This window comes from Gallus gallus, chromosome 5, assembly GCF_016699485.2.
Source record: "Gallus gallus isolate bGalGal1 chromosome 5, bGalGal1.mat.broiler.GRCg7b, whole genome shotgun sequence".
Taxonomy (NCBI): Eukaryota; Metazoa; Chordata; class Aves; order Galliformes; family Phasianidae; genus Gallus; species Gallus gallus.
The window spans coordinates 35,184,986-35,209,367 of NC_052536.1; the positions used below are offsets into that span (position 1 = coordinate 35,184,986).

Here is a 24,382-nt window from a genome sequence, read left to right on the forward strand (position 1 = left end):
CCTTGGCTGTCTGAGTCCAGTGGACTGGAGTGTTTATCTCATCCGTATTCGAATTAGGTAAAAAAATCTAAAATACAACTGAAAGAATTCAGGCAAGCAGAGTGACAGCTTCTCAGTGCTGTAGCTGGGCTGCTTTCAATGGCCCTTAGATGATTTGGATCAATCAAGAATTTAATTCGCTGCCTGAATCTTTTTTTCTGCGTTTTTTTTTCCTTGTCCTTCAAGAGAATATGAAAAGACAGTCTAGCAACGTAACAAAATTGTTTAAACTGGTTTATTCATTCAGATTTATACACATATGACCTGCTTCTCCTCTTAATACTGGAGGAGAGCAGCAGAAATTCCACAGCAGTCAGAGACGCTGTGCCTCTTCGAAAGTGGTGAAGGTGAAGGAAAATGAGATGAGAGGACTAAGAATCCTCATTAGTTAATAGTGCTACATCTTGATGCCTTCCCACTTGAGGAGAACACAGAAGGGAAAGAACAATAATCAGAGCATAATGGTCATAATGGGATTGTTCACTGACTCCTCTTCCTTCAGGTGAAACAGGGCTCTTGTGCTCACAGTTGTCAAGGCAGTTCTTACCAACAGAGCAGATATATAGTCTCCTCAACCAAGGTGCCTTAGTATATACTCAAGGAAAATTCAAGCCAGACAGATAGCATAGGCCTTTAGTGCCTTGACAATCCGAAGTCAGAGAGATTAATGGTGATCAAAACTCTGCCAACACCATATTGCAAATAAACATGGCTATACAGAAGAGAATGCCTCATTGGTAGGTAGAAATCTAGATCTGGGCTGTAATAATTATATTCCCGTTTCTAATGATTTGTCTCGCTTTCCTTTTGCTTCAGAGGACAATGAGAACTCAAAGTCAGATGAGAAAGGAAACCAGTCAGAAAACAGTGAAGACCCTGAATCTGACAGAAAAAAGTCAGGAAATCAGTCAGATAATGAAATGAACTGTAATGATGATGGGAACAGCTCCAGCAACCAGGACAGCAGGGACAGTGATGACAGCTTTGAGAATTCGGACTTCGAGAATCAAAAAGCTCCTGAGGACAGTTTTGGCACTCTTGGCTCTATGCAGATCAAGGTGGAGCGTTTTGTTGAGAGTGAGTCAGACTTGCGGTTGCAGAACTGTGAATCACTGACCTCGGACAGTGCCAAGGACTCAGACAGTGCAGGGGAAGTAAATGCCCAGTCTTCTAGCAAACATCAAAAGAGGAAGAAGAGAAGAAAAAAGCAAAAGGGAGGCAGCATGACCCGGAGAAGGTTGTCAAGCACCTCAAGCCCAAACGGACTTGACTCAGCTTTGGTGGACCAGCCCCAGCTGCTCTCGTCGCCAAACAGTGCCTCAGTGCTCAAAATTAAAACAGAAATCTCAGAACCTATCAATTTTGATAATGATAGCAGTATTTGGAATTACCCCCCCAACAGGGAAATCTCAAGGAATGAATCACCCTACAGTATGACCAAGCCCCCCAGCTCCGAGCACTTCCCTTCCCCCCAAGCCAGCAGTAGTTTACATGTCTCCATTCCAGACTCTGTTCTCACCCCACCAGGGACTGAAAATACTGCCAGCCGCAAAACTCAGTTCAGCACCTCATCCAACTCGGCCTTGGCTCCTGTGTCCTCTGACCCTTTGTCACCCCCGCTTTCAGCATCTCCAAGGGATAAACACCCAGGTGGTCCCACAACGTCCAACTCTTTGTTGTACACTGGGGATCTGGAAGCCCTTCAGAGGTTGCAAGCAGGCAATGTGGTGCTTCCTTTGGTTCACAGGGTAACAGGAACCCTTGCCGCAACAAGCACTGCTGCTCAGAGGGTCTACACCACTGGCACTATTCGGTATGCTCCAGCTGAAGTTACTTTAGCCATGCAGGGCAACCTCCTCCCCAACACCCACGCTGTTAACTTTGTTGATGTTAACAGCCCCAGCTTTGGGCTGGATCCTAAAACACCGATGGAAATGCTCTACCACCACGTTCACCGACTCAATATGTCGGGACCATTTGGAAGTGCTGTGAGCGGGGCCAGTCTGACCCAAATGCCTGCAGGGAATGTGTTCACAACTGCCGAAGGACTTTTTTCCACTCTTCCATTTCCTGTGTACAGCAATGGCATTCATACTACACAGACTCTGGAACGGAAAGAGGATTGAAATATGACCACATACTGTGTTCAGTGTTAAACTCTGAGGCATAGACTATGTTTTAATTTAGACCTTTAATTCTAGCACTTTGAATTCGAGCAGGTCAGTTTATTCTCTCAATATGACAGTCCCCATTTCATTCCCCTTCTCTTTAACTTGACTTATTCTTTAATGTAAAGATATTTTTTTATTTTTGCCTTCAGAGAGTTGAAGTACCAGTTGCCTGCCATTTTGTCTTCTTCTAAGATGTGTGTTTTTTCCTTTGCATCTTTATTAAGATGCCTTTAATGTGTATGCCTCTGCCATAGAATACCCAGTGTTGTGGTAAAGAGATTTTAAAGTGACAACCATTGGTTTTACTTCAAAATGATCTTGATATGATCAAGATTAAAAGAGACAAGCATAAACAATGTGCCCTGTTTGACTAAGTCAAATGAAAAGGGGTTTTTGTTCCTAATTCCTTTAAAATAGGGGATAGTATTTTAGAATTTTATGCAGAGTTTAATTCTCTTTTTATGGTTAAGATTTTCTTACTTGCACATAAAATAATTTGGGTTCTTAAAAAGTTAATTTCTGGCCTGTGACTAGAATGTTGAAAAGTTGGACTAAATGTTAATTACTGAAACTTTAACTTAATTTCTAAAACCATGGTGCTATCATTTATTAATCTGTAATGTCTTCATACAATTTGCAGCTTGTGGGCTGGGTTTTTTGAAAAGAATGTGTTCCGTACTGGTCTATAGTCGGGTGCTGCAGTCTCCTTGGTTAGTTAAGACAAAAGCCCTCATTAACGTTTGCTGCAGGACTTAAATTTTTTACCTCCAAACTAACAAGCATAGCCTCACATCAAATTTAAATGGGTCAGGAAGCCTTTTTCAAAAAGTGCTTAAGAACAAAAAACTCAATTTAATTGATGCAAGGAGCAGTTTCTTAGGTGCATATTGTTTTGCTTTGTTTTTTTCTCAGTATAACTGAGGCTAATTTTACGTCAAATAACACTTGGGAGTAAAAAAAAAAAACAAACAAAAAAACAGAAGAACTATTTAACATGTTTTGTTTTTCATTTAATATTATAGAGGGAAGGTTGTAAATTTCCTTTTGTTCTTTGATTTGGGTATTTTTTTGTTGTTGTTGTTGCTTTTTCCTTATTTCTAGTGTTGAAACCAATATGTTATAAAACTAAAGAATGGGTTAATAAGCTTGAAATAGATAACTACAACTGAAAACTGCACATTAAGTAAAAGAGAAGAAATCTCCTATTTTGTCTTCATTGCCAGAAATCACAGTGTAGTGTCAAACACTCCAAATGACTGTCAAATATAAATTCTTCTTCCACTCCATCTTTGGCAGCTGTTTGTTAAGGCATCTAATAACAGATGTGAGAACTGTAATGTGTACAATGTGTAAGTGTCCTTGGCTGTCAGTCCCATTGCAGTTTCAATGTGTGTTACTATATGCAGTATATACTAAGCTAATGTAGTTGTTTTGTCCTTTGTCTTCTCTGTGCTTTATCTCTAGTCTGGAGTGGTAAAGTCCCATTCCTGCAGTCCTAGTGAACCAGTGATTCTTGGGGGTTAGTGGTTTTTGTGTGGTGGCCTTCCTCTGTAATGTCACCTTATGCTGCTTCCACTGTCTGTATACCTTTTAATTTCTGCAGTTGCTTTGCTGTTGTGTATTCTCCAACCTCTCTCTCCCCCCCTCTCTCCCCCTCTCCACGCTTCCCGTCTCTTTCTCTTCCTCTCTCGTTCTCTCTTCTTCACTCTCAGAGAAAAGACTCTTAACTAGCTCAAGGTTAATGGAGCCATTTTTCCCACAGAGGAATTCTGGGTGTGACTTACTCTTCCAGTGTACCACACAATGCACTACAGAGTAATGCTCAGATTTATTAAGCAAATTGATGCCATATAGCCTCAGTTGTTAACATTCCCAGAGTCCCTTGTGCTCTAACCGTAAGCAGAGGGTGCATTTCTTTGGTTTTCTCCCAGGTAGGCTGAGGGAGCAATACATAGAGCAATCACCAGTGAGATAGGAAATCCTTTCAAAGGTCAACCAATGTCATTTAAAAAGGAAACAGCTTAGAACTGTCATATATATTTGCTTATGTGTGCAATGCTAATATATTAACTCAGCTGTCCTTTGAATTTTTGATCGCTCACTGTGTTGAGTCAATTCCTCCAATAGCTTTGAATTTGAGACGTCGGTCCAAGCCGCAGTGGAACAATAGTGAAAGGGAATTGGATGTCACAAATTTAATTAACGAGCTTTTAAAGGTTAAATTTGAAGGATTTAAGGACTAAAAAAGACAAGAAAGCTGATTGGGAAATTCAGAGTTCAATTTTGGATGCTCTACTCTAGCTATTGAACAATCAAAGGAGTGCACCTATCAGCTACAAAGAACAGCTAAACAGCTGTTGTTTTTTTTTTTGTTTGTTTTGTTTTGTTTTTTTATAAATGTTTCTGTGTTGTGTCAAAATGATTTCTGGTGATTTAAACTAACAGATAATCACAGCTGCTGTCTAAATCCATAGTGTTTAAAATTACAAAATGAAAAAAAACTTCATTACCTGTGAAGACTGTGTCTGTGTTTTTAACTATTTCTTGTACAAATATATGAAATCTTTTATGAGGAGACTGGTGCCAAGTAGCTGAATAATGGGGAAAGGGATTCTGTTCGTATAAATCTTAGCAGTGTTACCAACTCTACAATATAAAAAAAATTAAAATGTTAAAAAGTGACAGCTATGGTACATTTATTTTGTGTTAAGCTAACCGAATCTAACTTCTCGAGTGCCTGGCTTATTTGAAACATTTTTTTCATTGATCATTGATAATGCTGCAAATCAGAAATGTACATACTTCATTTACAACAGGGTTCTTTTTATACTTTTGTAGATTCTCATACATGTCATACATGGTTGTCTTTATGTAACTTAATTTTTTTTCATCCCGCAGGTGCCATTTTCATAATAAACTTCTCTTGGATTTGTTACTATCTGGCATCATTTCTTTCACATATAACCATCCTGACTAATGAATGCTGGTAGTATTTGTTTAAGCAGGTATATTTAAATTGTTTTGTTTAAAAAAAAATTATATATATATATAACTAAAAATGAAAGAGGATACAGCTAGATTTTATTAACTCTTCCAAACTGAAGAAAAGAAGCTGTCAAGATGTAGGTTAAGAATGCTAATCCAAATACTACAACAAACTTGCCACCATCCTAAATTCTCAGCTACCCCAACTCATTGTCATATTGAGCATTTTTATGCACATTATCAAAGCTAAATAATGGACCTGCAACATTAACCACTACAGACAGTGTGCATTTTTTCTTGATTAATGCACACTGGAAGAGGTCAGCTTTTGTACATTAATCATTTAAAATGCACTTTATATTTTCTTTTTTGTACTCTACAGTGTTACAGTGAAAATCTTCAATCACATTATATCCTCTCTCTCTAGACTGCTGATTCTTTTAAATATGTACTTTCTTTCCCCAAACAGGCAACATGCAAGTTGGTGGTGTCCCGTGGCTAGGTTTTCTGCCTTACAAACTGAGGACAGAAACATTTACCAATGTAGAAAAAAAGACACGAGAAACTCAGAACCAAAGGAGGTGGGAGGGTTGGGGAGGGTTAAATACAGTTTAGGATCAACTACTGTGTGTGGATCAAAAGAGTGAGTAGCAATGTTGCTGCGCACAGTGTGGGACTGGATGAACAAAGTTTTTCCAGATTCTGTATTTTATTTTGTTATTTATGAGTTCTCAATTTCTACTTTGATTAAGAACATAATTTTTTAGCACATAAAATCAAGTCAGTGCTGCCCATAGCCAAAACCTACACCAACTTTGGTTTGTCCAAAATCCAAAGGTTTCTCCTCCTTATACCTCTTTGAAAAGTGAAGCATTGGGCTCGTCATTCTGGACCAGATTTTGGTAGCCTTAACAAAACTGATTAAAACTGCTTATAATCTGTTGCACTGTTTTCTGGTCACCTTTTCACAGCATAACAAATACTCAGCACAAGTAGAAGCATGTGCTTGCTCCAAAAAAAAATGTATTAAAAAAAAAATGTATGAACAGCTGTAGTTCAATGAGCTGGCCCAATAGCTTAATAGCCTCAAACCCAGGTCTTTGAGTTCCCAAGCAGCTCAGAATTCCACTTCCCAGGATCTCAGCATCAAGCTTGATATGCCTCCAACTTGCAGGGAGTGGAGAGGAGCAGGGGTTAGCAGTGCTGCTTTCAGTTCTGCTCTTGCATGCCAGCTGGCAACGTATCTTGTTTGTGAGGTAGCTAAGGGTACAGATGCCAACAGAGAGGAAAACGGAATTTAAATGGAGATTGGAAGAACGATGAGAATAAAGGTTAAGGAAAGAATAACACGCCTGTTCCAAATAAGTGTTAACCAACATTAACTAAAGCCATTAATCCCAAAGGGGGGCTTGAGGGGCTTTTCTGAGCTGTTATAAAGGCTTTTTAAAACTCAGCTGTGCTGACCACGCATTGTATGAGAGCACAGAGTTGATGGTCTACATGAATGCAATGCTTGAGGATTCCTAGTTGAACAAGAAGATTTTTGCGTTAAAGAAAGTAACAGAATGACTGTTCTATGGTTTCATTCTTATGGTAGTGCTCTTGCATTGATATAACTCCAGGGAATGGGTTTGCAGCAACTTTAAGAAACAGAGTGAACTATTTGAAAGGGTTGAACCCTTTGAAAAGGGATCTTTGCAGTTGGTCTAGTCATTTTTATTATAAAACATGGAGGAATAACATGCTGGAAGTTGGATGAACTGAGTCATAACACCAAAAGAACATTTTCAAAAGCAATTGATCTCACTAACTGCTATCTCTGAACCACTTGCTTTGCAAGGTGAGATGTCCAAGTACCTAAAAGCTACCTTAACTGTTGAAAGGATAAAAAAAAGGGGGGGGGGGGGGAGGAAGGGGATCTTTTGAAGCACTGTGACTCTAAAAACTTACAGTGATGAAAGTTTTTTCAGCATTACTTAGATTACGAGTTCTGTCAGCCTGCACTGGCGCTGCTGCAAGGTAGTCATGTCACTGGAGTAACTGTGATGCCACTGACAGCGTATTTTTTTGTTATGATGCTCAGAACTGCATTAGCTTAAATGCGTCTGTGCTTTCAGAGCTATTTGTATAGTCTTTCTCCTTCTTGCCATTTTAATTTCTTTATTTTTATTTTAGGGCTGGGGGAGGTGGGTGGAAAGGCTGTATGTGCACTGTCAGCTAACTTAATGAACTGTCATCTATCCAGCAAGCTCACTATGGAGCCCACAGATGTGTGAACAAATGGGATGTCACCAGAGCCACAGATTCTCAGGTAAGATCAAACCATTTATAAAACATGTGCGTGCATGCACACAGAGACACAATCCACTAACTGAATGCCAGCTGGGCTTTCAAACTGGACACAGTAATACATCTAAATACATATGCATAAGAACGGTCCTTTCTCCTTCTCTCCCTTCATCTGTTCATCAGAAAAGGTGACCAGTGAAAGCTGTTAACCTCACTCTCAGCCCAAGTACTGCTTACACAGTATGGCCAGCTATATTTACTGACTTCAATAAGACCCCAGTGATTCCTTTATCAGCTTTGAAATAACCAAATTGCTCTCAAGACCCATTTTTTTATGAACCACCTCCATTCCCATACAACTCTGCTTCACTAGATCCACTGAAATCTTCCTGAAAGCAACAGAACTTAAGAACAGATTGCAGAGTTCTGCTTTTAAATGAAGAAAATTAGAATGGATATTCTCTACCACAGTTTTGTTCGGACTACTAAATTCAACAGGGAAAGAGTGGAAGTGAAACTGCAGGATAATGACCCAGGTAGAAAGTCATGCAAATGAAGTCAATAATTATGAGTTTGATTACATTGATAGAAAGTTAAAATCTTTTCTATCTTGAGGAGATCGTGCAGCCTAGATGAAATGCTGAAAATAAGGGATCTTTTAATAGACATCAGTGCCCAGCAAAGGCTCATAGGAAGTCAGTGGGAGAAGGTTTGCATTGCTTTGCAGCTAGCAGACTTATGGCTCATTTCTTTGTCTCTAATTACTTTTCACTGACTCTAGAGACAAGGTATGTATTGATATTACCTTTCCCATTACAAGCTTTCCTCAGGAAAAAGACCCCTGTCTTCGTTGTAATAAAAGGGAACATAATATTTTCTCACAAAAGGAAGGGAATCAAGTTTTCCTCTTGTTTTAAAAGCATTCACAGATTTATAGCGGAAATGACAGGAACAGGATGTATTAACCGTATGACCCCAGCAGAATGAGTCTACAGCCTTGATTGATTTAAAAGTTTATCGGTGTCCTCTGAATAGACACAATGGGTCAAGCCTTGGTCCTGTTCAAATCAATAAGACCTCAACTAATGACTTTAATGGCTTTGGGAGAAGGACCAAGGTCTTGAGCCAGTACTCATAAGCAAATAACTAAGCGCAGCCTATAGCACAAACGATAAATAAATTAGTCTGGCTAATTGGTACAATGCATCAGGTTTCCTTTCTAATCCAATACCACACCACACACACGCTAACAGGGCAGCTCTTTTTTGTTTAATTAAAAAGTGTTTCCAAGTCTTCCTGAACTGCGTGGTCTGATCCTTCCAGAGGTTCCTGTCTAAAAAGAAGTGGGAAGTGAGGGAGAAGCACATGTAGAGCTGAAAGTCATTCCTTTCTTGCATTTGCTTTGTGGAAGTAGGTCTTTAATAAGAAAGAAAAGGATTCTGGGGTGGAAAATCTGGTGGAAATTAAAGCTTCTATTTTCTTGAATTACCAGCAGTGCAAACCCCAGTGACAACCCCCTTAGAGTATCATCCAAGATGATACTTCATACAGAGGTGAGTATTCACTGAAACGAATTTCTGTTCAAGGCTGTGGATCTCTGAGGCCTCTTAGCACTCTTTGCTGCCTCTTCTGTACTTCAGTTAAAATTTAATTTTTTTCTTCTAGCCAGTTCTCTGCTTTATTACAGCACATAAGATAGCATCTTGCAGGATAGCAACAAAGACTAATTTCAATGCAGGAAGTAGAGTCTCCTTAGATTATAGAAAAATTGAAAGAAATAGGATTCTCCGAAGATGTACTTAGAGATGAAAAATACACCCTAACTGCTGTGATTTGCTCCCATAGCAAAGGCCCAAGGATCTTGGACTTTGCACAGTAAGATCAGTTTCTGAAAATACACTTATTGCTCACTGGCACCATGAGCAAACTGACTTTTGTCCTCTTTCCTACTTACAGGGGAAGGTCCCTGCTCTCTCTCTGCTTTTGCCTCTGCTGCAGGGTCTGCAGCCAGTGGGCCTGGCTTTTCCCCCTTTCAGTTCTTAGATAATTTTCTTCACTGAGTGCTAATCAAAATTTCTAGTTACACATTGATGTGACTGTTTGCTTCCCATGAAGCTACAACCTCATGCTTTTAGGTTACCTGGATGGCATCATTTTTCTCTTTTTCCCATCACCACTGCTTTTGGTTTTGCCCATCCTTTGTTAGCTTCACTATGTCTTCAAGCATACACTCCTTGGTGCACAGCACTTCCCTAGTGTGATCTATAACCATTACTGCCACTCCCTGGCCCTTGTTATCAAGCCAATTTTATATCCAATCAAGTATTGTACCATCAGTCCCATACTTGCTAACCTTATAAATGAATCTGTTATGTGGCACTGTATTGAGAGCCTTTTCAAGTCCAAATAAATTATGTCTCCTTCTTCACCCCTGTCCACTCTCATTGTCACTTCCTCAGACAAATGAATCAAGATTGTTAAGCATGACCTCCCTTTTGTAAATCCATGATGACTATCTCTAACCAAACTATATTAGATTGGTATTAAATCAGGACACACACTCAAAGGGGGAACGCTATAAAATGCAACCTACAGATGCTTCGTGTGGAGATGAGACGTGGGAATCACTGGCAGACTAAAGAGAACAGTACAGGTCTGATGGTTTGCCAATAATTTCTTAGTGATCAAATTCCTGCCTGAGGAAGCAACCAGAACTCCTCTGGAGAAGGAGAAAAAAAAAAGAAAAAAAAAGCTTTCACCTACATTAGTCTAGCATGTTTCTGTCACAGAAGATTATGTGATCATTGAGGATAAGGAGAGAATGAACTGAGTTCTGCTTTTATTCATCTATGATGAAGTCAGAATCAAAAGACGTGAAAAGAAAACCATCTTATTTCCTTGAATACTCTTCCAAATGTGTAAAAGTTATGACCAGAAGTAGATCAAATCCCTCATGCAACAATCAGTGCCTTTTCAACAAGTGCTTAGTATTGAACATATTCCTTTCCATTGATCAACAAGTATAAAACAATAAGAATGGGAGAGAGGTATGGGTCCTTTCAGGAAACTTCTAATTTAAGGGTTTCCCAGAAAAGAGTGGCTGCACATCATGAGTTTCACAGGGGAGCAGAATATTGTCCCACAGCTTCTGAGAAGTGCTATACCTGCAAAACCTAGCTTACATGTCAAAAGGCTACATGAGCGTATGCTTCTTGTACAGGCACAGCAGAAGGACACCAAGACTTCTGCACTTCAGCCAAGGTGCCAGAGAACACAGGTACTGCATCAAATGCATCAGCTTTCTCACTCTTCTTTACCGAATAGTGAAAGAATTAGGTAAAGGAAGGTACAGAGGAAGAAAAAAAGGGAGGAATAGCTATTTAGTCCTGGTTCCTTAGGGAATGATCAGACTGCCATTGAGACATTTGGGACCTTACTTCTCCTGAAGAATGTGCCTGCTCCTACCACATGACACTCCTGAACGACATCAAGGGAGCAATTCTTTGCATGGAGATATACAGTATAAGAGGTGGGCTGAGAAAGCACAAGGTGCAGCTGGGTAAGTTGTGCCCCATGTCCCTGTGTTTGCTGGCTTGGGTAGGGAAATACAGTCTGCACAAGCACTATGAGAAAAGGTTCTTGGCAGTTAATTCTGGCAGCATTTGAAGTATAACTTTGGAATAATTTACTGGCCTTTCTGCCTCTGTGACTGGAAATATCTCCCACAATGCTGTAAGCATAATTGCTGCCTCTTTAGTTTGAGTAGGGGAAAAAAAGATCCCAACAGTCTGTCTTGAGCTTGTTTGACAATATACATACATCAAGCATGGTGAGATCTAGATGAGTCAAAGCCATCCCTTGGGAACCTAACCTTCGGCCTCCTGCCTCACAGCACTCCCCAGGTGCACATAGGGAGCCCTCTAATCTATATCCTGTGGAGGATAGTTGCTATTATATGTATGTGCTTGGCTCCCTTGTGCGTTCAAATCAGAAATGCAGCAGTCAGTGTATGGAGGAGAGATGCTGCTCTGGGAGAGTTCAGCCCAGTCAGTGCTGCTGCAGGACATAGAGTTTCTGGCAAACATCCACTGAAACAAAGGAAAGAGGCCCCCAAATCAGTCTGGCTTGCTTTCAAGGCCTTGACCCTGTAACAGCCAGTACAGACATGCTCAGAAAAATAATGTGCAGAAACAGTAGGTCAATGCAGAGAAGCATAACTAAAAGATAAGGGTTATAAGGGTATAAAGAAATAGTTGGAGCATGTCTTCTCTGCTCAGAAAAGATTGCTCACCCTCCCGAAGATGAATGAGAAGTTTTGAAGAGGAAGTTAAACTATTGTGTACTTCTTAGGCAAATAAAAAAAAAGCAGGAAAAAAAATGATAATCAAAGCAGAGCTCAAGATGATAGAATTATCACATCACTAGTACTTGCAGCTAGAATATTGTCACTGGCATAATGATACATTACTTCTATATATAGTCCCATAGGCAAAGAAATATGGCTTAGTATCAAGTGCATAATACAAAGTCATACATATAATCCTAAATACCAAACATCTTTAAAAGACCAGCTATTGGCTAGACATATACCACAGAAATTTCTATCAATGAGTGGGTTATACGCCATACTCTTCAAGCAGAAATTATTTTTCTGAACGAATCTGACCATGGGTGATAGATTAGATGACAGTAACAGTCCTTCTGGCCAGAAGACCCCATGAAACAGTGAGCTTGCTGATACTAGTAAGGAATCTGCTGCATAAGCGTGCAATTTATTTGTGGAGTTAAGGACCAGACAAATCAGGAACAATAAAAAGTGAACAAAAATTGCTAAGTAAGACCAGTAATAAAATTGTAATAAAAATGTCATGTCTGTAAGCTTCTGCCTATGCTTGCCACTGTATTTTTGAGAGTAAATAGTGGTTTTTGTAAGGAATAGAAAACATCTTTTCATTGTTATGTTAACTCTGTTTTCTGCAGCAGGTAAATTGTAGCTGCAGGAATCAGTAGAGCACTGCAGTCAAGACATCAGCAGGAGAAGGGAGAGGGATCTGACACCTGAGAAACAGACATCTGAGATAGGAGAAAGCTTTACAATACAAGCAAGATATTTTTTCAATCTCTATGAAGTAGCTATAACACCCTAGGCCCTCAGTTAGAACACGCACACAAGCTTTCTTTTCTCATTGAGAACCTGAGCCCTCTCTGCAAATGGAAAGGTAACTCCCTGGAGTCCACACATCCCACAGAAAAGTGAAAAAAAGCTCCTCCTTTGGGAGATTCATGCTTCACCTTAAAAATCTTTCCTTCTGCTATTTTGGCTGAATCCAAAAAGAAGCAGTAATTGTAGAAAGAGTAATATGTAAAATGGATCTAAGAAAACAGGCCCCTCTAATTAGGTAGATGTGTATAGTGATGCTACATAGGAGTGATACCACTGCTGTTAGCAACAGAAGTTGTATTTGTACCAGTAGTGGTGGTGGTGTACTATAGGAGCATTAGCATCAAATCTACCATCCCATAGCAGTGACAGCTGTGGAGACTAACTAGTTGAGATATTATCAAGGTTAGCTCAAAGTAACCTGGGATTCCACTGTGTTTATGGGATCTCACCTAACTAAGAACATTTACTTTACTTCCTTGCCCCCTACTTTCTCCTATCCTTTGTTGTTGTTGTTATTGATAGACTCCCCCCCCCCCCCCCTTCATTTCTATGTAATATTATACTCTTTCAGAGGTCAGAAAAGTAGGCAATTTGAAGGCTTTCATTTTGAAATATTATTTGTCTGTGAACCTTGTAATTTGATCATTTGATGACTGCATATGATAGCAGTATTTAATACTCTGTCTGGGCTGACAGATAAAATAAAGGCACAAATCAGAAAACATCCAAGAACTCAATCACCACAAAGACAGCCCGTCTCTTCAAAAAGTGCCTAAAATAATACTTCCTAAAAAAAATCTGCACAAGCAATTAGGAGGGTTTCATCATAGTAGGTCACTGGCTCCCAGACAGATTCCCTTTATAATCCTCCACAGTGGGAACTTAGCAATCTTGAAAGGAGCATGCAAGAAGCTTTTCTTTACTTGCCTGAAATGCCTGGTAAATGGTGTAATGTTATAGACCAGAAATAACACTTTCTTCGGTGGCACGGGATGCTGTAGGGGGGCCTGCAAGGCAATTTCTGCTCCATACTATAAGAATACATTACAGACAAGAACACCAAGAAATACCTAAGGCCTGATTACTGTCTCAAAGCAACTTAATAATAATAAAACATAAATAAACAGGCTTATTCATAAGTATTAGTTAGAATTGAAATCAGATTACACCTTCATGTGCATTCCATTCATATACTGTGCAGCCCCATGAAGAAAAATAAAGGTAAGTGGCATGTGCTTAGTGAAGCTGACCCATACAATGGAATGGTTTATGAGAAATGACGATATATGATGAGAATGCAAAACTTTGATAATAGGTTTATTTATTGATTGAAAATAAAATTCATGAACTGCGAAGCAGAAAACTGCACCAGTGGGAATTGTTCCAAGAGGACATTAGGAAGTGAGAGAGAGACAGAGTGTGTGCATGTGTATTACACATAAACTAAGTTAAAGGTTGCCTAAACGCTTCTGATTCCACAAGCAGAGCCTCTGAGGATAGGATCTGAAAGCCTTTAATGCTGCTAAGGTTTTGTCAGTATGATATTTGCATATTTTGCCTAAAAACCCACAATGCTGTATTAATTCATTTTTATTTACCTTTCTGCCGCTTCCAAAAGAAACCTCGCAGGAAGCCATTAATGACACAGCTTCATAAGAGATAATTTTCAGAGAGGCTTTGCTGGTAGTGACTGAAAGGGAAAAAAAGCGTGTGTCAAATTTAGGTTATTAACAACATAATCCTTAAACAGACGGTATCTCAAAGACTAATTCATCTTCAAATTTGACTGTAAAAACATGATCCTTCACTCTGTGTGCATGTGAATTTATATCGCATGTCCTTTTTTTTTCTCCTTCATGTTTATTAGGGGAATATGACTAGAAAGGGAAGCAGGAGAGTTCTGAAGCACAATGCTGGAGGCTGGAAAACAATTTCACCTTCACTATCACTCCCATTCAGATTTGGATCTCATTCCTGGTCCTGCAGTCCACCAGCAAAACTGCAGGGCAGAGCTTCCTCTCACAGCATGTGAGTAAAGCTGTGAGCCTCTCCCCAGGCACCAGCCTGCAGAGCACTGCCTGGACAGGCTGCTCTGGTGGGCAAATCTCTGCATGGCACCCCCAGCAAGTCACAGCCCAAACACTTTGCTCACCTGGGGCGTGTGCAGGGAGGTGTTTGCCTTCCCTGGCACCACACAGAGGGAAGCTGGATTTCCATGACAACTGTAAACAAAATCACACTGGAATCTATTTCATCTGGGTTTCTGCACACAGAATGGGACCTGGTGTCCCTCCTTTGTTCACATTTCACAGCAGTAGGTATTTGGAACAAGGATGTTTTATTAACTTAAATAATACTTTGCGTTTCGTTGAGTGCCAGGTTCTCAGTGGACGAGCAAGCTGAATGAGAAGCAATTGCTCTGAAAATGGTGACAGCAAGAAGGCATGAGTCCCATTTAATACAATTTTAACAGCATGACTTGTTAATCACAATACAACAAAAGCAGTTGTGGACTATTTAAGCCTCAACCTTTTCCCTACATGAGGATGGTATACCAAAACATTTGTGTCTTTCTACACCAAGAGAAGAAAGGCCCTTCTCACGTGAATTTATAATATTCAGTATGGGCTTCTTTTAAACTTTCCTGTTGTTGGCTTTTTTCCTCCCTCTACTTGGATCCTTTAAAGATCTGTAATTTATTAGAGGCTTCCTCTTCCTTCCTGTACCTTTCTGCTCTGGATGCTCTATTTATAGGTTTTTGAAGCGTCCAAATTTTACCCCTTCAATTTCTGCTGAAAGGCTACAGTAATTGCTGTTACAATTTTCAGTTGCTGTTTTGTTACTCTGTTGGTTTTTTTTTCCCCCCTCCTCATAAATGGAGGAAGTGTTGCAAATGGAAAATCCCAAGGCCAGCCGGGCTGGCAGCTATGGTTCCAGAGCAACCCCACAATACATTGAGTCAGGCCTCTTCCAAAGCTGTTTAGCAACAAACCTCAAAGGCCATCACTAACTGTGACATAGGAAGATCATGGGGAAAGAACAGAAGATGTCCCAGTAGGTGTCTTCAAGCTGTGTCATTTCCTGAAGCAGCTAATAGAGTGGAAAACAAAGTCAGGTAGCTCAGATCTTGTCTGTGGGATCACAGCGCAAGGAAGGCCTGGGCACTGCATGCCACCATGCACAACCGGCCTCGTGAAGTGTCCAGGACCAGAAATTGTTTCTCTTTGCAGCTCCTCACAGGCACTGACAAATTTTAATCCCCGCCTGCTTGCTTTAAAGGCCTGCAAATAATGTTCAGTGACACAGCTGGGCATGGGGCTGGTGGACAAATTTAGGTATGCCTGCACAGCCTCCCCAGTGCATAGTTGCTGGCATCTCCAGTGGGTGATGGAAGTAAGACACGGGTTGTGCTCTGCAAATGTCAAGACCCACAGGTGGTAGTCTGGAAGACTAATTCATACAAGTCAGCAGTGGTGAACTCAGCACCCCCGAATGGACAGTATGTCCTGCTTCCAGGGTTGAGCAGGAGCAGAAGTTTATTTGGATACAAAGATACTGGTACATGACATTCCTGGGAATATACTACTTCAGAAATAACTAGGTCTTTGATACTAGTGAGTTGCCTGCATCTCACAGGCATTTTAATCATAGGATGAATTACAGAATGGATTACATGGAAAAGGGCACTTGAAGACAGAACTGCAATGGTTAGAAAAGACCTCTAGATATCACTGAGTCCAAAAACCCACCTAATCCAATCCCCTGCCATCATCAGGAACATCTTCCACTAGACCAGGTGGCTCAAGGCCCCATCCAGTCTGACCCTGAACACTTCCACAGATGGGGTATCTACAGTTCCTTAGTTTCGGTCTATTTCTCATGTCATTAAGCCCTATAAAATTTGGCCCACAATTTTGGCAACCAAAATTTACATACCCTGCTTCATCAAGAATACTTAAAGGTTTTGTTACATTGCATTTGTTTTCATCAGATATTTGGCACAGTATTCACTGGCAATTTAACACCTTCAGTAAATATATTTGCCCATAAGCAAATATAGCTGTAATAACCAGAAAGCTTCCTGGCCATTGTAAAGTCAGAATATTAATATATATATTATAGTTCTAAGTAGTTGACAAGACTTTATTCAGTTTGCTTTAAACCCCAGTCAATGGACACAGTTTTAGTGGAAGCCACAGAAAGTTCTCCAGTGACTCTTCATAGTCCTCTATGCTTGTGTTTTATTTTAACTTTTTTTTTTATGGCAATTTCTATATATGTTAATAATTCTTCAGCAGAGCGAGAGAAAAATACATAGATTCGGCTTACAAATGTAGGTAACAAGTTTACAGATATGCACCAGCTATAATTGTATACAAGCAGCCAGCTGTCATAAAAATTTGGCTTTTCCCATGTAAAAAACCCCACTGGTAAAATAAAGAAAACCTCAATTTGCTATAATAATTTCCAAAATAATTACTTCATCTGCTTGTGAATTCATTATATTAAATAGTCTACTTGATTTATTTGTGTTAATTATTTTTAAAGGACTAGTAGTAATAATAATAATAAAAAAGAGTGGATGAGTCATTTGCAAATGTGATGTCTAAAAAGCAGTCATATTAGAAACATATTAGCTATTCATAAATGGTCAAGTTAAATATACTCTTTATAATAGAGTGAAACAAGCCATTTCAGCTAAGTTCTGCTGATCTGGATAAGACATTTTAGAGATCTGATATCCTAATTACAATATTTTCCCTCTGCGCAACAATGCTAGCGGTTGTTTAGGTTGACATCCCCGTTTATTTTCTTGCACTTTTTAACAGGGAAAGATAAAACTGAAATATATTCACAATTGTGCTTATAAAAGCTTTGGAAGCCATCTTTTTAGAGACCTTTTCTACCATTATGTTTCACTAACACATACATTTGCCAATTCCCTTCTCCTCTTTCCTCTCAGATCAGCTGCATTAAATTTAACTCCTCTACTGTGATTTGTAGTTAGCAGAGACTAAAGCTGAGATAAAAGGGCCTTGGTGACTGCTTCTGCTTTTTGCCATCATTTGCTTGGTCTGACGATAATGGTGGCAACGTTAAAATTAAAATAAATAAAGAGAGTACTTCAGGCTTTCACTCTAAGAAATGAGAGGCAATTATCCAAAGACAGAAAGGGAGAGGTTTGAAGAAAGCTAAGAAGTGATGTCTGCTGAGAAAGTGTCAGTTCTGAGAAAAAAAAAAAAAAAAGCATATTTTTGACCAGTTACCTCCTGCTTGGCTCTTATTCCCAACATACAACTTATGGATAAGGCCAACCCTGTACCACAACTTTCAGGTCTCTAAGCTCCTGCATGCTGGACCAGCACCTTTCCAGTGACAACATGGCTACTCTTGCGCTGCTGCTCAGCTTTGGCTTTTGCTGGTGCTGGCAGAGTCAAAGGGGTGTGGGACCTACAGAGCCCCCACATCCACACCAGGTGCTGGGAATTTCAACGTGCATGCCTGGAGATGAGACTGCATGCCTATACATACATGTTCAAGTGTGTGCATAACCAAGTTTTTGCCTGTTTGCTTTTAACCTTTATTGTTTAAAAAAAAAAAAAAAGGAAACATATAATTAACTTCCTGACAGCCAGGTCCCCTATCCAGGTTGGCAGCCCCTAGCAATCCCCCTGTGTTACCCCCTGGTTCTCTTGCATTGAAAAATTCTTCCTTTTTTAATTTTTTTTAAACTTAGGTTTTCTAAATGGCAGGCAAAAGATATTATTCAGTTCCAGCAGAATAAAGAAACCTGTGGGTGAAGTATAGCACACTTAGTTATTTAGCTGAAAAACAAAGCACTTTAGCACTCACATCATTGCCATTAAGAACTATATAAATATGGAAATTATTTCAAAAATGTCCCAAGTCATTCAGGAATGGCTGCATTGGACAAGAAAGGGACAGGTTAGGACAGTGCTTGACCAGTCTCCAGGCCTGGGGGCGCAGTCCCCCTCCAGGACTGCTCTCTTCACCCATACTCAGGGTTAAGGAAGAAGGAATATGCCACATCCCAATGAGACAGAACTGCATCAGGGACAGTCTGAGCAGTCCTGTACCCCAGGGACCTTTCATGTTTGTCCCTCCATTGCCTGCAGCTCCACCCAATGCGGGAAGAGGTGGTCAATGCACCCCATTACTACATGGAGATGGCTGCTGGTATGATCATTTACCACTGTGAGAAGTAAAATGTATCACAAAAGGGAAAAATTAAGCAAAGGAAAAAAAAAAAGAAAGAAAAATCTTTTTTTTATAAATACATCAGAGCATCTCAGATTCATCACTGTGATCTAGTAGTTAAGAGACATTGCCTAACACAGCTTGTACCACTTGGTGGCAACACTTCCATGTTTGATTTATTGAACCTTCTCATCATCACTCTACTGATACTTGAAAGAACAAATTAGGCACCGATTTGTGCAATTAATTACTGCTGAGAACAAAAATAAAAGTTTTGAATTACTTTCCTACTATTCTCTGTCCAGGAGTCATACTAAATAGATTACAAGAGCATGTTGCTTTAGGTCCTGACATATTTCTAATAAGAAACTTTCACACATCACAGAAGCATTGCCGCACAGTCAAGTAAAGCAAGCTCTTCTTAAATACCAACAGAAAATAATTTCAACCAGAGCCATGGAAGAAAGAGCTGACCAATGGCTTGCAGAGCATCAGGTGCTCTGGGAAGATGAGGTGAATAGCTGTGACTGTAAGAAGTTCTCCATTTCAAGCGTGTTTCAAGATTGCAAAGTACACATCCAAACGTCATTCAAGCTGTCAGTCCTAAAAGCTGCAATCTTGCACGTTGCTCACACAACAGCCATGTCACAGTCCTCTCCTGCAATTTAATTTTGATTTGCAGGACTCATTTTTTGAACAAAGGTCATCTAGTGCCTGCTCATCTCTGGACCTCCCTTGCTAAACCTGATGTAACATCAATAAGAATTGTTGGATGTGAAGAAGAGGACTGGTTTGCTACAGGGGAAAAAGTCAGCAAACTGAAGGGCACTGGGCCTGCACGTGCAGTTTGATGATAACTGTTCTGTTTCTGATCAGGATTGCAACGTGTCACCCCAAGGCTACTAAGTGGCAGGCAAAATATCTCTGTGAACAGCAGTGCAAGGGCACACAGGAGCTCAGCGTGACAACAGAGGGGACAGCAGTGGGTTTCCATCCCACCCAAAAAGCTGAGCCTGCCTGCAGAGGATATGCCATCTGTGGAGGCAGGAGAAGCCCCCACTTCCTCCAAAATGGCCCCATCTACATCTTCTGGCCACAATTTGCTGACAAGGGGAATAAAAGGAAGCTGAGACTCCAACAATTTTCTTGTGTTCCCTGGGCACATTCACAGAGACTAAGCAAAGGAAATACATTAACAATAAGGGGGGAAACATTTGGCTTATGATATTAATGTATTTATAGCAGCCAGAAAACTATAGGTCCCAACCTTATATAAAGTTTTGACAGACTGCCAGTTCTAAAAGTCAAAGCAAGTCTGCAAGAGTGACCCATAGTATTTAGCATGAGTTATGAACACGTCTAGGCTCAACTGCTAGTATCCCAACTGCTTGCATTTACAGTCATGTTAGTTAACACATTTTCATTCACATGTGCTGAAAGGATTAATGACTCAAGTGAGAATTTACTTGCAATATACTTGCAAAGGGAAGTAAAACGTTCAACAGAAGTAGCAAATGCTGACTTCCATGTGGATACACACTCTTTCTCTTTAGTCAGGACATGAACTGGGGGGAGAGAACACAGCTTCCCCCTTCAAGAGCCCATATGCTCTCAAAGGACAACTTTAGATAACCCACTGTCTATTTCTTCCTTGTTCCCTTTCATCCCCTAATATTATATCCATTTGTAAAGAATAACTGAAGGTGACCTAAAAGTCAACCTCTCCTAGAAAACAGAGAGCCCAACCAGCTGCACAGCTGCTCTGAGTAGGAGTGAAAACAGGATGCAACCCTGGTCTATATCTGCTCTTGGCTCTACCTTGAGGTCCAAAAGAGGCACCAGGATCTGAATTCTAGCTCCTTAACTTTAGGCAGGAAGAAGAGGAAGACAATCCACGGCCTTAGGCACTATATCAGAAGATTTAGGCATCAAATGATAGGATAAGTGTAACCTGCCTGAACTGAGCAGGACCCCTGCCCCACCATGGCCATGAGTGAGGCCATCCTTCAGGTTTAACTGCTTTGACCTCTCTCCCAGTATGAGATGGCATGACCAGCCCCTGGGTCAAAAACAACAACAGAGACCTTATCGCTGAAGAAACTGGCCCCCCTCCCCCCCCCCCCCCCAAAAAAAAAAAATCCCTTCTTCCTGCATCACTCCTGGTAGAAGTTTATACAGCCACCCCTCTGATGGTGCTATTGCCATAGCCCCTTCAGGTGCACAGTGCTTCAGCATCCCAGCCTTAAGAAAGCTTTTCCTAATGGCTTATCAGCAACTTCCTTGCTGATTTTATCCCATTACTGTTGTCATCTGACACAGGTATCAAGAACAAACTATTTCCTTATTCTTTGTAGTAACCGTTTCCGCATTTTAAGACTAATTGTGTTTTCATCTCCTCCTTCATCCTTCTCCCCACTCTCATTATTCCTGGAAGAAACAATCACTGTTTTAAGGTTGTCCCAAGGATCATGTTCTGTAGGTCTCTGATCTTATTTTTTTTTTTCCCCAACTAATAGGAGAGCAATCTTTTCCCACATCTTTCTTGATGAATGCTGAGCTGCAATTTTCCAGTTCAGATAAATTTGCTCCCTAGGAAATAGAGAAACCACAGTGGGTTAACCACAAAGGTTATGATCCCTCACCAAAAGGACACACATTGTGGAGCTGAGTACTTGGGATCTTCTGGTGTGTGAGAGAAGCCAGTCTCCTTGGGCAAGCCTGGTGTCAGAATGCTGGCATCTTGCTTCAGGGTATGAGTAACTAAGGACAGAGGGGCAGCTCCACTTTCTCCTGCCATGCTTCACACAGGGCCCAGGAAGCTCTACATGTATGTCTCTGTCATGTGATGCAACCTACACTCGGGCACTCTGGGCCACATGTGTGTCTGTTGTTAGGTTAACAGACACTGCATCAACTGAGCTACACACAATGGTGGCTCAGAGCTTGCCATAGCAGATTCAGCTCCACCATACCCATGCACTGGGACAGCAGCACGACGAGCTGAAAATAAAGCATTCAGTGTCTCTCAAACCAAAGAGAGATACTGCAGGTGAGGGCCAACACTAGGATCGTGAGCAAAAATAAAACATTTTAAGACAGAAATCAAAATAACTTTCTGTATTGACATTTATTTTAAAACTAAAGACGTAATTATCTCGTTGTGAGCCTTGGCTACAGAGAAGAACATCTTGTTGGGAACTAATTAAAGAATTAGCTAGTGTTTAGCTTCTCATAGATAAAGGAACATAAGCTTTGAAACAGAGTGTTTGCAGTGAGCTTTTGAAAATTCTCTGAAGACAGCTGAGCTTAAGTCTGCTAAGCCTCTTCCCTCACCCATTACACGTCTGTTCAGACATCTTATTTCTTTTCCTTCCATTCACATGAGAGAAGCCACTGGTACATCTTAACAACAGATATTACCTCTCCTGCTTGGACCTCTGCTATACATGGAGCAATGCTGTACATCACAGCAATGATGCATCCAGTGAACCACCGTAAAGGTGGGAAATGCATCTAAGTTACATGAACTATAGTGTTTAGTAAATAAAAAACAATCCACTGTGGCTGCATCCCACAACACCTCTCTGAGGTCGCAGCCTGATCAGACCTGGTGGCCTTCCGCAGCCACCCTCACTCCACCAGTCACAGACCAGGACCTCTACCTGCAACACACAGCACAGCCCCAGCACCACACCCACAAATCCTATGCATTGCCATGACAGCCAGCGCACCAAGCTTTAAACACAGAAGGGCAAACAGCAAGGATATCACTGTTTTATCTCCTCTGTATACTGTGTATAATTATTTTGTACAACTACTTTCTGTTCTGGAAACACATCAGCCACCTAGGCAGTGCTTAACCACAACATGGAAGCTCCAATTCTCCTCTTGCTTGAAGGAGAATGTTTCTCTCCCTGCCTGAAAAACACCACTAAATTGTCTTTGCTTACTTTTCTGGAAATGCTTTTACTTCACTTTCAAGAAAGAAACCAAATCTTGATTGCTTTCTCTTTTAGGTTCCATGAATACAACACACATTAAAACAAAGACATTTTTTCCAACTTAGTATGAGTTGCATTCTCTGCTTTGGGATTTAAAAAACATCAGTCATCATCAGTAACTTGCACACCATTAGAAATAGCACAACTAATTGCTCAATATGAAAACAGAAACATATATAAATATATAATTACCTCGTAGGTTGAATACTGAAGTTATGTAGCCCTCTTGGATATCAGAAGCCTTTCAGCTTGATTGCAGCTTTGCACATTGTAGGCCCTCTCCTATCAGTGCCTGAGATCAGGCCCAGAACCTGACACAGGGCTCCTAGGCAGGACAGACGCACACCACACAACCCCACACAGACACACAGCTATGCCTCACTCCTTCTGAGCAGTCCAGAGCCACCAGAAAAGCACTGACTTCCTTAGGAAGAGGGCTCCAGAGACATATTTTCCAGAACCTCCTGTAAACCAGCCTAGGGCTGTGCTTTGCCCCAGAGAGGGGCATAATGAGACATGAGCTGCAGCTGAGCTAAATCCAAACCACACCCATTTTGTCCCTACTTTGTGGGGGTCCCAGGTGTAGGTAGTAATGCTGTGCTGTAGCACAGCTAGCAGAGAGAATGGAGCACATGGGTCCATGGAACCACAGCTGTGTCAGACTACAACACATCAGCCTGGCCTCTCCTGAGAATAGCTCTAGGAAGGCTTAGTAAGTCTGCATCCCTGGCAGGTGATATACTCCTGCATTTGTCTGACTGTGCCTCTCCACCAGTTTACCTAAGTAAAAAAAACCAAACACCTACACCAAAAAAAAAAAAAAAAAACCCCACAACTAACTTCAAAGATGTGCCCTTTTGGAGCAGTAAATGCTTTTAGCTATAGATCAGCCTATAGACCATAGCTCTTATGTCAGCCCTGGTAGAGGGAATTAATCCCTTCTGTGCGCTGGAAACCCAGCATGTTTTTCCTCCTGTAGCCAGGAAAATAACCTGGAAGGTTATCTGAGCCATAACAAAGACTTGATGGCAAAATTGCTGCTGTCTAAATTGTTCTCTCAAAACATGTGCCTTTTCCTTTTAGGAAAAAATAACTGTTTTATAATATCAACATTATTTGCTACCAGAAGTGCAACTTTGAGTTTTCTCAGATTAACTCCCCCTGGAAATGACACTTCCCTCTGACTGTGCAGAGAAACAAATACTCACTCACAGCTCTCTGGGACTGGAGGAGACCAGGATGCTTTCATCTCTGAACTTCCTGCAAGCAGCAGCGGCTGGGTCTGTTACAGCACCATGGAGATGTGGCTGGTCCCTTGTACTGGTGTTACAGCAAGCAAGAGAGAATGATGACAGCAGTGTCATCTTTCATCAACTATAAGAACTCAGCATCCTTTGTCGAGGAACAATCTGTGAGCTCTCTGGCAGGACAGTTTGGGTAACTGGGGTACACGTAAGGGAGGGGCACTGCTGAATGTCACACCAGCCTACCTGTTACAAGCTACCTGTGACACT

General features: G+C 40.8%; 1 protein-coding gene and 1 long non-coding RNA gene across 5 annotated transcripts in view; one reads left to right on the forward strand and one right to left on the reverse strand.

The window, feature by feature from the left end:
• NPAS3 (neuronal PAS domain protein 3) overlaps positions 1 to 5,148 on the forward strand; it is a 604,931-nt gene extending 599,783 nt beyond the window's left edge. For all 4 annotated transcript variants that reach the window (XM_015287645.4, XM_015287646.4, XM_015287647.4 and 1 more), the window contains one exon: positions 856 to 5,148. In XM_015287645.4, the coding sequence (XP_015143131.2) occupies positions 856 to 2,165 (1,310 nt within the window). In that variant the 3' untranslated portion in view covers positions 2,166 to 5,148. The remainder of the gene's footprint in view (positions 1 to 855) is intronic.
• Positions 1 to 18,314, reverse strand: part of LOC121111050 — a 34,703-nt gene extending 16,389 nt beyond the window's left edge. Inside the window, exons 1-2 of the long non-coding RNA XR_005860606.2 lie at positions 14,801 to 18,314; positions 14,247 to 14,338 (exon numbers count right to left, since the gene is read on the reverse strand). This is a non-coding gene — a long non-coding RNA (uncharacterized LOC121111050). The remainder of the gene's footprint in view (positions 1 to 14,246; positions 14,339 to 14,800) is intronic.
• Between the last annotated feature and the right edge of the window lie 6,068 nt (positions 18,315 to 24,382).